This window comes from Hemitrygon akajei, chromosome 1, assembly GCF_048418815.1.
Source record: "Hemitrygon akajei chromosome 1, sHemAka1.3, whole genome shotgun sequence".
Lineage (NCBI taxonomy): Eukaryota > Metazoa > Chordata > Chondrichthyes > Myliobatiformes > Dasyatidae > Hemitrygon > Hemitrygon akajei.
Genome location: NC_133124.1, coordinates 18,947,551 through 18,962,043, shown reverse-complemented (window position 1 = coordinate 18,962,043; position 14,493 = coordinate 18,947,551). Strand labels below are relative to the sequence as shown.

Here is a 14,493-nt window from a genome sequence, read left to right as displayed (position 1 = left end):
TTCCTCATTACTTCTACTTTCTGATTGGATTATTGACTGCAGCAGTTTCATTTTTTTGTATCTCTTTCTGTCCCCATTCATTGTTCACTATTTCCCCTTGATCTTTCAATACCTTTGTCTTTTACAGCTTTCTATCAGTACATCAGGTAGTGATTTCTGTTGATCTTTTTTTCCTTGTTTTAACTCCTTATTCTTTCCTTCCAGTTTTAGACCATAAGACATAGAAGCAGAATTAGGCCATTTGACCCATCAAGTCTGCTCCGAAATTCTTTCATGGCTGATTTATTGTCCCTCTCAACCCCATTCTCCTGCCTTTTCCCTGTAATCATTAATGCCCAGACTGATCAAGAACTTATCAAACCTCACTTTAAATATACTCAATAACTTGTTCTCCACAATGATCCATGGCAATGATTTCCACAGAATCATCACTCTTTGGTTAAAGAAATTCCTCCTTATCTCTGTTCCAAAAGGACGTCCTCTTTTCAGAGACACCCCCACTATAGGAAACAGTCTTTCCACCTCCACTCTATCTAGGCCTTTCAATATTTGATATTTTGATTAATGCTTCAATCCAAAATGTTAATTTCTATTATTTAATTTTTCAAACTTAATGATCTGCACCATTTTCCCACACTGCTTGGTTTCATTTGGCCGGGTTTATTTTGACTATGGCCCTAAATTAGAAGAGGCCACCTGGCTTTGTTATCAGTTATCTTCTTATACATATTATGTAAGTTCAATATTTAAGAAAGAATAAAAGTATGTTTCATAATTCAAATAATTTCATGTACTCTAGTTTAATTCAGATAATTACAGAGTGCTGTACTGTCAGCGTGGGGTGGAGAGTGAGTTTGTAAATCTGACGGGAGCAAAGAATGATGGAAACGGCAAGGGCAGTGCACCACAGGAGGGATGTGGGATAGGTGGCAGAGGAGTGCCAAGGACGGGGGAAGAGGGTGTGAGGTTGGGGGGGGGGGAATAGTGCGGGTGCAGACCCACCCAGTCCTGAGATACCAGGCAAGATCATTTGATTCTGAACAATTAGTTTACTGATCATTACAGAGTGTTTCTCTGGTGCCTCCCACTCGCTCCCCACTCTGCAACCATGACTTCCTTCTCCCTGCCCCCTTCCCACTCTCAGTCCACAATAGAGACCCATATCAGTATCAGATTTACCATCATTCATATATGCCTATTTTTGTGGCAACAGTACAGTGTAGTACATATAATTACTACGATACTGTGTAAAAGTCTAACTATACATATGTGCACCTTTGCACAGTATTCTGTAGGTCATCAATAAGTACTTACACATGAAGCACAGTGGTTGGATCACCAACTTCTCCTCCATCGCCGATAGTGAGGGTGTCATAGCCGATCTCCAAATCAAATTCTTCAAAGTCAATCTGAATCACCTGGGTTTAAAACAGATGAGACAATAATAGTTAATTTAGCAGGTAACTTACAAAATGACTTTTCACAGACTATATGAAATTCATAACAGGAAAAGTGTCAGACATTATCTATCTAATGGAAGTTTATGACTCCACTATAACAAACTATGTCAATAAATCAGCCTTTATGTTTTTCTGCTTTTTTCCTGAAATTATATCAAAATGTTCAGAAGCATCGAAATCACTCATTGAAGTACCAGTTTAGTGAATCATACTTAATAGAATTCTTAGAATGCTGCAGCATTTTTGTTGTTTACTCGGTATTGATTACATTAGGCAGATTACAAAGCATTTGAGTGATAGTTATGAAACTCTTGCTGCAGTGAAAACAAAGATATGGTGCAGTGTATATTTTCTACACTGTAAGCAAGTTATTTGCTCTGTAGCTCCAAGCCACTTCTTTCTGCTCTGACTGAACTAAATTTGCTGTGTGCAAAGATTAGCAATATAAGATCTTAAATGTTATGGCAAATCAAACATAATTTCTTTGCAGAGTCACATTACATTGTGCATTATATAGCAAGATTATTTCAACCCATGGTGCTGTGACAGGCAGCAAAATCAATTAATAAAGACCCCGAAAAGAACTGCAGATATTTGAAAACTGAGATAAAAACAAAGAATGCTTAAAATATCTAACAAGTCTGGTAGAATTGGCAAAGAGAGAAATAGTTAATGTCTGGTTTCAGAACTATGAGAATAACAGAAAAGTTATATACTTATTGTATGTAGGCGCAAAGAAGATTCTGTTTATGAGTGCAAGGGAAAATGAATGAAAAGTATCTACGTTGACCATGAGAGGGGGCTAAAGACATGTTAGTAGTCTGGTCTGGAGGAGGTGTAAATAGAGGGGGATCAGAGGAACATAAGCCTCTCAAAGTCCAACCCTACATCTCAGTTGTGAGAGGTGGAAATAAGTAAGGCTAATCAACAGATCTATTGTGCAGCTCTATAGGCCGATCTCCTGTACAATGGAACGTAGAAGTGTTGAACTCCAACCATCCCATCAACCTCAGAGGACAATGGAGACAGGAGGTCATCGATGGCCTATGCTCCACCGGGAGCTAAGTGTCCCTATCTTGTTGGGCGAGAATAGAATTAGTGATCATAGGTTTAAGGTGAAAGGAGAAATATTTAAGGGAAATCTGAGGGGGATCTTCTTCATTCAAAGGGAAGTGTGAGTGTGGAATGAGCTGCCAGTGGAAGTGGTAGATGTGGGTCAATTGTAAAACTTAAGAGATGTTTGACGAGGTGAGGAGTATTGAGGACCATAGTCAGGGTGCAGGGAAATGGGACTAGACAGAAGATCAGTTTAGCACAGACTAGGTGGGCTGAAGGGGTTGTTTCTGTTCTATAGTACTCTATGACTCCTTATCCAAACTAAAAGCTATCTGTCAAGCTGCCAGCGGCATCTAGTTCTACGGGCTAGACTCCAGGTACAAAGAGCATGCTTCTTGTGTACTACATCTTTCACCAGCCTGCCTCAGTCCTCATGACTCTCCAGGAGATAAATTTCCAACACTCTCTTTTCTGTTTTACCATTAAGAAAAACAATTACTAGGCCTGTTTGTTTCTTCTGTCCACAGCTGCCTGATAATAGAATGTGGAGATTCTACAACTGCTAAACAAGATTGCATTGGACACAGCAGCCAAGAGGAGATGGTTTGGCATTGTAATTATGCATTCTGCTTCAACAGTAATGATATCTCTTTTTCAGTATGATTGTAATGAGCTCAGGAACAATAATAGAAATTGTGACAGACTTTAAGCATTTGTAGAGATAACTTGCATTCTGTATTCATTCTGTGATTCCTGAGGCTTTATAAGGCATTGATCATACCCCAAACATGAGAAAGCCTGCAAATGCTGGAAATCCAAAGCAACACTCACAAAATGCTGGAGGAAATCAGTCGGCCAACCAGCATCTAAGGAAAAGAGTAAACAGTTGATGTTTCGGACCGGGACACTTCATCAGAACCTGTGATATCGGTTGGGAAAAGGTCACTCTCTGCTTTACTAAATCTAAGGACATTTGCCAATTTATCCTGTTTTTTAACAAATCAGAATGCCACCAGTTTGGTTTGCCCTTAATCTCCATAAGCTGTTGGTCTGAAAATTATTCGAGCAATACAGCCACATTACCAGTTCTGACCTGAAAGGTTAACTCAGTTTCTCATTCCAAAAGAGCTTCTTGACCTACTGAATGCTTCCACCATTTTTGTCTTTATTTTGATTTTCAGCATCTTTAACTTATATGACTCTTATCACCAATCTAATAAGTTTGTAAAAACAGTGTCAGGACCTCCTGCCTTTCAGAAGCTGAAATATATTATTGATTTAAAAGGCGGATTACAACATTAGAGGGTCAGTTAAATTCCTTGATATCATTAAGAAATTTTAACATGAAAGTCTAAGTTAATACAAATTCTCTTAACCATGTTTAAAGAAGTCTGTTTAAGTCACCAAATCTTCCCTTAGATTCTGCCACTCAAGAGTAAACAGCCTCAGCTTGTCCAATCTCTACTCATAGTACATAAGACCATAAAAGATAGGGGCAGAATTAGACCATTCGGCCCATCTAGCATGCTCCATGATTTCATCATGGCTGATCCATTTTCCTTCTCAACCCCATTCTGCTGCCTTCTTCTTATATCCCTTCATGCCCAGACTAATCAATAACCTATCAACCTCCAACTTAGATAAACCGAATGTCCTGGCCTCCACAGTTTAAGGATTTTGCAAACAAGTATTGCCACATTTCTAGTGCCAACATTCGCATGCCGACAAATTAATGGGGTACTTGGTGGTTCATGATGAAATAGGCCAAAGTCAACATGGTTTCTTTCAGTGCAAATCTCGCCTGACAAATCTGTTGGAATTCTTTGAAGAAATAACAAACACGATAGACAAATGAGAGCTAGTGGATGTTGTTTACTTGGATTTTCAGAAGGCATTTGATAAGGTGCCACACATGAAGCTGCGTAACAAGGTAAGAGCCCATGGTATTACAGGAAAGGCATTAGCATAGCCAGAAGATTGGCTGACTAACAGGAGGCAAAGAGTGGGAATGAAAGAGCCTTTTCAGGTTGGCTGCCGGTGACCCAAGGCAATTAATTCACAGATTCACCAGTCTCTGGAAGGTTAAATTGGAAAGAGATATTCTCAGGGAAAAGTACGGAAGAAATGTGGCAAATGTTCAGGGGATATTTGTGTGGAGTTCCAATGAGACAGGGAAGTTATGGTAAGGTACAGGAACCGTGGTGTACAAAGGCTGTAATAAACCTAGTCAAGAAGAAAAGAAAAGCTTACAAAAGGTTCAGAGAGCTAGGTAATGTTAGAGATCTAGAAGATTATAAGGCTAACAGGAAGGAGCTTAAGAAGGAAATTAGGAGGGCCAGAAGGTGTCATAAGAAGGCCTTGGCGGGCAGGATTAAGGAAAACACCAAGGCATTCTACAAGTGTGTGAAGAGCTAGAGGATAAGACGTGAAAGAATAGGACCTATCAAGTATGACAGTGGGAAAGTGTCTATGGAACCGGAGGAAATAGCAGAGGTACTTAATGAGTACTTTACTTCAGTATTCACTATGGAAAAGGATCTTGGTGATTGTAGTGATGACTTACAGCAGACTGACAAGCTTGAGCATGTAGATATGCAGAAAGAGGATGTGCTGGAACTTTTGGAAAACATCAAATTGGATAAGTCGCTGGGACAGGATGAAATATACCCAGGATAATGTGGGAGGCAAGTGAGGAGATTGCTGAGCCTCTGGCGATGATCTTTTCATCATCAATGCGGACGGGAGAGGTTTCGAAGGAATGGGGGGTTGCAGATGTTGTTTCATTATTCAAGAAAGGGAGTAGAGATAGCCCAGGAAATTATAGACCAGTGAGTCTTACCTCAGTGGTTGGCAAGTTGATGGAGAAGATCCTGAGAGATGGGATTTATGAACATTTGGAGAGGCATAATATGATTAGGAATAGTCAGCATGGCTTTGTTCCGGGCAGGTAGTGCCTTACGAGCCTGATTGGATTTTTGAGGATGTGACTAAACACATTGATGAAGGAAGAACAGTAGATGTAGTTTTTATGGATTTCATCAAGGCATTTGATAAGGTACACCATGCAAGGCTTATTGAGAAATTAAGGAGGCATGGGATCCAAGGGGTGATTGCTTTGTGGATCCAGAACTGGCTTGCCCACAGAAGGCAAAGATTGTAGACGGGTCATATTCTGCATGGAGTTTGGTAACCAGTGGTGTGCCTCAAGTATCTGTTCTAGGACCCTTACTCTTCGTGATTTTTATAAATGACCTGGATGAGGAAGAGGAGGGATGGGTTAGTAAGTCTGCTGATGTCACAAAGGTTGGAGGTGTTGTGGATAGTGTGGAGGGCTGTCAGAGGTTACAGCGGGACATTGATAGGATGCAAAACTGGGCTGAAAAGTGGCAGATGGAGTTCAACCCAGATAAGTGTGAAGTGGTTCATTTTGGTAGGTCAAATATAATGGCAGAATATAGTATTAATGGTAAGACTCTTATCAGTGTGAGGATCAGAGGATCTTGGGGTCCGAGTCCACAGGACACTCAAAGCAGCTGTGCAAGTTGACTCTGGTTAAGACGGCGTACAGTGTATTGGCCTCCATCAATCATGGAATTGAATTTAGGAGCTGTGAGGTAATGTTGCAGCTATATAGGACCCTGGTCAGATCCCACTTGGAGTATTGTGCTCTGTTCTGGTCGTCTCTCTACAGGAAGGATGTGGAAGCCATAGAAAGGGTGCAAGGATGTTACCTGGATTAGGGAGCATGCTTTATGAGAATAGGTTGAGTGAACTCGGCCTTTTCACCTTGGAGCGACGGAGGATGAGAGGTGACCTGACAGAGGTGTATAAGATGACGAGAGGCATTGATCGTGTGGATAGTCAGAGGCTTCTTCCCAGGGCTGAAATGGTTGCCACAAGAGGGCACAGGTTTAAGTTGCTGGGGAGTAGGTACAGAGGAGAAATCAGGGGTAAGTTTTTTACTCAGAAAGTGGTGAGTGCGTGGAATGGTAAGACCCTTGGCAGTGTTGAGGATTAGTGAAACTTTGGGGTCCATGACCAAAGGACACTCAAAGCTGCTGCGCAGGTTGACAGTGTTGTTAAGAAGGCATATGGTGTGTTGACCTTCATTAACCATAGGACTGAGTTCAAGAGCCGTGAGGTAATGTTACAGCTATACAAGACCTTAGTTAGACCCCACTTGGAATACTGTGTTCAGTTCTGGTCACATCACTTCAGGAAGGATGTGGATACTATAGAAAGAGTGCAGAGGAGATTTGCAAGGAGGTTGCTGGATTGGAGGTCATGCCTTATGAGAACAGATTGAGTGAAATTGGCCTTTTCTCCTTGGAACGACAGAGGATGAGAGGTGACCTGATAGAGGTGTATATGATGATGAGAGGAATTGATCATGTGGATAGCCAGAGGCTTTTTCCCAGGGCAGAAATAGCTAACATGAAGGGGCATAATTTTAGGGTGGTACAAGGGGGATGTCAGAGGTATCACACCACATAGTGGTGGGTGTGTGGAATGTACTGCCAGCAACGGTGGTAGAGGCAGGTACAACAGGGTCTTTTAAGAGACTCTTAGTTAGGTACATGGAGCTTAGAAAAATAAAGGGCCATGCAGTAGGGAAATTCTAGGCAGTTTCTAAAGTAGGTTACATAGTTGTCACAACATTGTGGGCCAAAGGGCCTGTAATGTACTGTAGATTTCTATGTTCTATGTTCTATGACAGATACTTTTAGAGTCTTAGAAAAGTACAGCACAGAAACAGGACCATCTAGTCTATGCCAAACCACTTAAACTGCCAACACCCATCGACCTGCATCAGAACTATAGCCCTCCAAGTCAAGTCAAGTTTATTGTCATTTTGACTATAACCTGCTGGTACAGTACACAGTAAAAACAAAACAACATTCCTCCAGGACCCTGGTGCTACATGAAACAACACAAAATTACACTAGACTATGTGAGACAGCACAAGGCTACACTAGACTACATAAAGCAACATAAAAACTGCACTAGACTACAGACCTGCACAGGACTACATAAAGTGCACAAAACAATGCAGGGTAGTACAATAATTAATAAACAAGACGATAGGCACAGTCGAGGACAAATTACAATATAATAATAAATGATGTAGATGTCAGTCTAGACTCTGAGTATTGAGGAGTCTGATGGCTTGGGGGAAGAAACTGTTGCACAGTCTGGTCGTGAGAGCCCAAATGCTTCAGTGCCTTTTCCCAGACGGCAGGAGGGAGAAGAGTTTGTGTGAGGGGTGCGTGGAGTCCTTCACAATGCTGGTTGCTTTGCGGGTGCAGTGTATGGTGTAAATGTCTGTAATAGCGGGAAGAGAGACCCCGATGATCTTCCCAGCTGACCTCACTATCCACTGCAGGGTCTTGCAATCTGAGATGGTGCAATTCCCAAACCAGGCAGTGATGCAGCTGCTCAGGATGCTCTCGATACATCGTCTGTAGGATGTGGTGAGGATGGGGAGTGGGAAATGGAGTTAGCTCAGCCTTCACAGAAAGTAGAGATGGTGCTGGGCTTTCTTGGCTAGGGAACTGTTGTTGAGGGACCAGGTGAGATTCTCCGCCAGGTGAACACCAAGAAATTTGGTGCTCTTAACGATCTCAATGGAGGAGCCGTCAATGTTCAGCGGAGAGTGGTCACTCAGGGCTCTCCTGAAGTCAACAACCATCACTTTTGTTTTGTTCACATTCAGAGACAGGTTGTTGGCTCTACACCAGTCTGTTAGCTGCTGCACCTCCTCTCTGTATGCTGACTCGTTGTTCTTGCTGATGAGACCCACCATGGTCGTGTCATCGGCGAACTTGATGATATGGTTTGAGCTGTGTATTGCTGCACAGTCATGGGTCAGCAGAGTGAACAGCAGTGGACTGAGCACACAGCCCTGGGGGGCTCCCGTGCTCAGTGATGGTTTTGGAGATGCTGCTCCCTATCCGGACTGACTGAGGTCTCCATACCCCTCCCGTCCATGTACCTATCCAAACTTCACTTAAGCATTGATATCAAACTCACTCAGCACTCTCAGAGCCCTCTGAGTGAAGAAGTCTTCGCTCATGTTCCCTTAAACTTTTCACCTTTCACTTTTAAGCCGTGACCTCTGGTTGTAGTCCCATCCAACCTCTGTGGAAAAAAGAATGCTTGCATTTACCCTATCTATACCCCTCAGAATTTTATGTACCTTTTGCCTTACAGTTCATTTGTTGGTCAAATATATCCCTTTAATAACATTAAGTTTTACCTCACAATCGCGTTTATCCCCCATCTAATCCATCAGGATGTCTAGGTCACTGGAGTAAATTGATTTTTTCCTCTGACTGTTTTATGAGGCTCTAACAGCATATGAATGCATGCCTTGCTAATGAGGGAGAAAGCAACAATGACCCTATAATTGCTTGATGGATTTGTATACACTGAATTTAATTGCAAAAAAAAAACAAAGGATATGTTGAGAAAGTCACTGGAGCAGGATAAGCACCACTGTGATACTTAAAACCCACAAAGAGGAGTAAGTGAAAACAGCCACACACCACGTCTGCTTCTGGTTCCAAGTTCCGCCAAGTTAAGGATAGCAGACAGAACAGGATATGTGGAAAGTCTACAACTTTCGAATAAATGAAATAAATGTCTGAAAAATACTGCTCAATAAAAATTTAAAAGTCAGTCAAATACTGGTAATTTATCAAACACTAATTCACATTTTCCACTCCCCTCCTCTCTTATCCCTTCGCTTCTCCTCACCTGCCATCACCTTCCACTAGTGCTCCTCCTCCTGAACTATCTCCCATTGTTCATGCTCGTCTCCTATTAGATTCCTACTTCTTCAGCCCTGGACCTTTTCTACCTGTCACCTTCCAGCTTCTCATTTCATATCCTCTCCACCACCCACCCTCTTCCTCCTCACCTGGCTTCACCTGGTACTTCCAGCTGGTACTCCTTCCCCTCCCCCACCTTCTTAGTCTGACTTCTTCCCCCTTCCTTTCCCGTCCTGATGAAGGGTCTTGGTCTGAAATGTCAACGGTTAATTCCTCCGTTAGCTTAGACACTGCCTGACCTGCCTGGACCCTCCAGCATTTCATGTGTGCTACACATTCATAATTTCCTTTTATTGTAGACTCTCAATAATATGCTGTGACCTTTTTAAAAAAAACGTTGGCAGGATTTGAGTGAGCTAGCAAGGCACGCCCAGTTATAACCACTTTTGAGGAGGTGCTGGTGAGCCACCTTCATGAACTGTCACATCCTGGCCCAAAGTAACCTACAGTGACATTGTCTAGGGTATTCAAGATTTTACCCAACAATGGAGAATGAACAGCAATACATTTCCAAGACAGAATATTGTGTAATTTGGAATGGAAGATATGGGTGACGGTGTTCCCAAATGTTGCAGTCCTCCTTGGCAGTGCTGTAATAGGTTTGGGAATCGTAAACTTAGTCAGCTCCATCATGGACACCAGCCTCCATAATATCCAAGAGATCTTCAAGGAGAAAAACCTTAAAAAAGGTGACATCCATCATTAAGGACCCCGATCTTCCAGGTCATGCCCTGTTCTCATCGCTACCATCATGAAGTAGGTGCAGGAGCCCGAAGGCACTCCCTCAACAATTCAGGAACAGCTTCTTCCCCTCTGCCATCTGACTTTTGAATGGACGTTGAACCCAGGAACACAATCTGACTACTTCCGTATTTCTATTTTTGCACTGCTTATTTAATCCAACTATTTTATACATATATTTATTGTAATTTATGGTATTTTAATTCTTATTGCATTGCGTTGTACTGCTGCCACAAAGGCAACAAATTTCACAACATATGACATTGGCATTAAACCTGATTCTGATTCTGTTGGACTGGCCCAAGATAATAATTGCAAAGGGTTTTGTGCACACAGCAGTAATCATTCATCAGTCATGAGGTGGTGTGGAGAGGAATGAATACTTCAAGTGGTTGAGCAGGTGACAGTTAAGTAGAATGCTGTATTGTGGATTTATTTTGAGATACTACACTGTGACGGGTCCTTCCAACCCAACGAGCCTGCACCACCCAATTACACCAATGTGACCAATTAACCTACTAATCGTATGTCTTTGGAGTGTGGTAGGAAACTGGAGAACCCAGAGGAAATCCACACAGTCATGGGGAGAATGTACAAACTTGTGAAGACAGAGACAGAATACACCACACACCACACGCTGCACCTGCAAAGCTAACAGTCTTGTGAATAACCCCACACACCCCTCACATAAACTGTTCTCCCTCCTGGCATCTGGCAAAAGGTACCGAAGCATTCAGGCTGTCATGACCAGACTGTGCATCAGTTTCTTCCCACAAGCTATCAGACTCCTCAATACTCAGAGTCTAGACTGACATCTACATCATTTATTATTATATTGTAATTTGTCCTTGTTATGAGTGATGAACAGACCTGATAGACAATGGGGTAAAGAGTTAACCATCCCCCCCCGAGAACCACAAACTATTACTGTTGCTATGCTGACCATGAGAAAGAGATGAAAAACAGGCAAGAACATCTGCGACAGATAAGAGAGAGAGGGAGAAATTGCTGATTAACTGTATTGTGACTCCTTTTTGAATTATTTACTGTTTCGCTGCAAGGACAATAGTTTGCTCAGTAACATTCCTCAGTGGACTGAAGGAGTGGCCTGATTTGATGGACACCGTCATTCAAAATTGATTGATAGCTGAGACCCCGTGAGTAGGGATAAAAGACAGGTCTGGAGAGACACCCTCCAGACATGCTAGCGGACACTGATTGAGTGTTGGAACCCACAAGAAAGGTGGGGGCTTCGAAGACCGAACCAGGAGGTCGGTCAGTAAGGCTATCAGTGTAAAAGCAGGGCCGGTGGGGACTTGTGCGTGTGTCCACTTATGCCAGAGTGACGAGTCCACCACAGAAGAACGGTCTGGCTGAAGACCAGAGGGGTCATAACTGAATGACCACAAAGATACGACGGATTAAGAAAGCAAAGGAAGGTTTGGCTGTTGTAGTTGTTACCTCTCTCTCTCTCTCTCTCTCTCTCTCTCTCTCTCTCTCCAACGATTACAATACAACAACCATAACTACATCAGCACTCATGAAGTGAACTGAACTTTATACTTTTCTATGACAATTCATTTACCCCTAGGCATCGATAGAGCTTGTTTACTATTGATTATTATTATTATTCCTACACTTTTAGGTTTATTACTGCTAACTTGTTTTATATGTATATTTGCATTATTGATATGGTTTTGCTTATTTTTATTAATAAACACCTTTAGTTTGGTACCACCAGACTCCAATGGATTCTTCTTTCTCTGCTGGTTAGACACCCAGTTACAGGGTACATCCTCTACTGTGCCCATTGTCTTGTTTATTAATTATTGTACTGCCCTGCACTGTTTTGTGCACTTTATGTAGTCCTGTGCAGCTCTGTGGTCTAGTGCAGTTTTTATGTTGTTTTATGTAGTCTAGTGTGGCCTTGTGCTGTCTCTCATAGTTTAGTGTAGTTTTGTGTTGTTTCATGTAGCACCAGGGTCCTGGAGGAACGTTGCTTCGTTTTTACTGTGTACCGTACCAGCAGTTTATGGTCAAAATGACAATAAACTTGACTTGACAGAATTGAACATGGGTTACTGGCACTGTAATAGCATTATGCTGACTGCTGCACATTGTGTTTTCAAGCTTCTTGTGTGTAATTAGAGCTGCACTTATCCAGGCAGACGGGGCGTATTCCATCATGTTCCTGACTTGTGCTTTAACTGATGAAAGGACCTTTGGATATTAAGGAGGTAAGCCATAGGACACTCCATTCATCAACCTTTGCTGTTAGAGTATTTAAATATGACTTGTCCAGTTTAGATGATTTATAATGGTGATACCAAGATGTTAATGTGGAGTTCTTAGTAATGGTAATACCACCAAATGTCAATAGTTTGTGATGAGATTTTAATTGAAGATGTCTATTACTTGTTATTATTGCAGCAAATGAGGTATTTGGATGCTTACAACCTCTGCGTCAATACTGTCCAGGTCTTACCGCATGCAGGTGTGAACAGCTGTTGCCTGGATTGAGGAGCGTGCCTTATGAGAATAGGCTGAGTGAACTGGGCCTTTTCACCTTGGAGCAATGGACGATGAGAGGTGATCTGATAGAGGTGTACAAGATGATGAGATGATGAGGCATTGATCGTGTGGATAGTCAGAGGCTTTTTCCCAGGGCTGAGACGGCTAGCATGAGAGGGCACAGTTTTAAGGTGGTTGGAAGTAGGTACAGAGGAGATATCAGGGGTAGGTTTTTACACAGAGAGTGGTGCCGCCGGCGATGGTGGTGGAGGTGGATACGATAGGGTCTTTTAAGAGACTCCTGAACAGGTACATGGAGCTCAGAAAAACTGAGGGCTATGGGCAACCCTAGGTAATTTCTAAGGTAAGGACATGTATGGCACAGCTTTGTGGGCCAAAGGGCTGTATTGTGCTGTAGGTTTTCTATGTTTCTATGTTTCTAGCTCCATCTACAGAGGAGTTATAAATGCAATTGCTGTAAGAGAGTTAAGGACACAGTTCAGCACATCACAGGAACCAACCTCCTCTCAATGGATTTTGTCCATACTTTTCACTGCCTAACATAATCCAAGGCCCTACCCATGCTGGACATTTTTTTATTTACTTTTTTATTTTTATTGAGATACAACACAGCCCTTCCGGCCTTTCAAGCTACACTGCCAGCAATCCCCCAATTTAATCTCAGCCTATTCAAAAGACATGTTACAATGGTAACATTGTAAGTACCTAACAACTGGTACGTCTTTGGTCCGTGGGAGGAAACCGGAGCACCCGGAGGAAACCCACATGGTCAGAGAGAGAACATATTAACTCCTTTCAGGCATTGATGGGAATGGACCTCCGGTTACCTGTGTTGTAAAGTGTTGTGCTAACCACTATGCAACAGTTACGCCCTTGACTCTTCGGGCAGGAGATACAAAGGCCTGAAAGGACATACCACTCGGCTAAATAGCAGTGTCTATCCCTCTGTTATCAGACTGTTGAAATAACCTTTCATATCAAAAGGGGGATTGTTGGCCTCACAATTGACCATTCATTCTATCTTTCTCTGTATACTTTACGATGTTATTGATTTACATTATTCTCACTCAATACACTGTGTAATGATTTGATCTGTATAAACAGTATGCAATTCAAGCTTTTTACTGTTCCTTGATACAGGCAACAATAATAAACCAAACCTAAAATATCAAAACTAATTGAACATTGTGCAATCATTAATGAACTCTTCAAATGTTATGAATGTAAATTCTCATTTTGTTGCTAGTAAAGAGCCAAAACTTATGACAGTGTCTCAGGATTAACAGTTGAAATCTTCACTAATGTTTAATTTTAAAAGGAAATTTCAATCCAATTAAATTCACTAATGTAGCTATTAGAGAAACATGATCGCAGGAGGGGTGTGATGGGCAACTAAATATTCCTGGATTTCGTTGCTTCAGGTGTGATAGAATCAGAGGGACAAGAGGTAGAGGTGTTGCATTGTTTGTCAGAGAAAATATTACAGCAGTGCTCTGGCAGGATAGATTAGAGGGCTCATCTAGGGAGACTATTTGGGTGGAACTGAGGAATGGGAAAAGTGTAGTAACACTTATAGGGGTGTATTATAGATCACCTAATGAGGAGCGAGAATTGGAGGAGCAAATTTGCAAGGAGATAGCAGATATTTGTCGTAAGCACAAGGTTGTGATTGTGGGAGATTTTAATTTTCCACACATAGACTGGGAAGCTCATACTGTAAAAGGGATGTATGGTTTGGAGATTGTAAAATGTGTGCAGGATAGTTTTTTGCAACAATACATAGAGGTACCGACTAGAGAAGGGGCAGTGTTGGATCTTCTGATAGGGAATGAAATAGGTCAGGTGACGGAGGTATGTGTTGGGGAGCACTTCGG

General features: G+C 42.0%; 1 protein-coding gene across 1 annotated transcript in view; it reads right to left on the bottom strand.

Moving 5' to 3' along the window:
- csmd3b (CUB and Sushi multiple domains 3b) overlaps positions 1-14,493 on the bottom strand; it is a 2,154,916-nt gene that overhangs the window by 660,750 nt on the left and 1,479,673 nt on the right. The window contains exon 11 of the mRNA XM_073038951.1: positions 1,315-1,418. Coding sequence (XP_072895052.1) covers positions 1,315-1,418 — 104 coding nt within the window. The remainder of the gene's footprint in view (positions 1-1,314; positions 1,419-14,493) is intronic.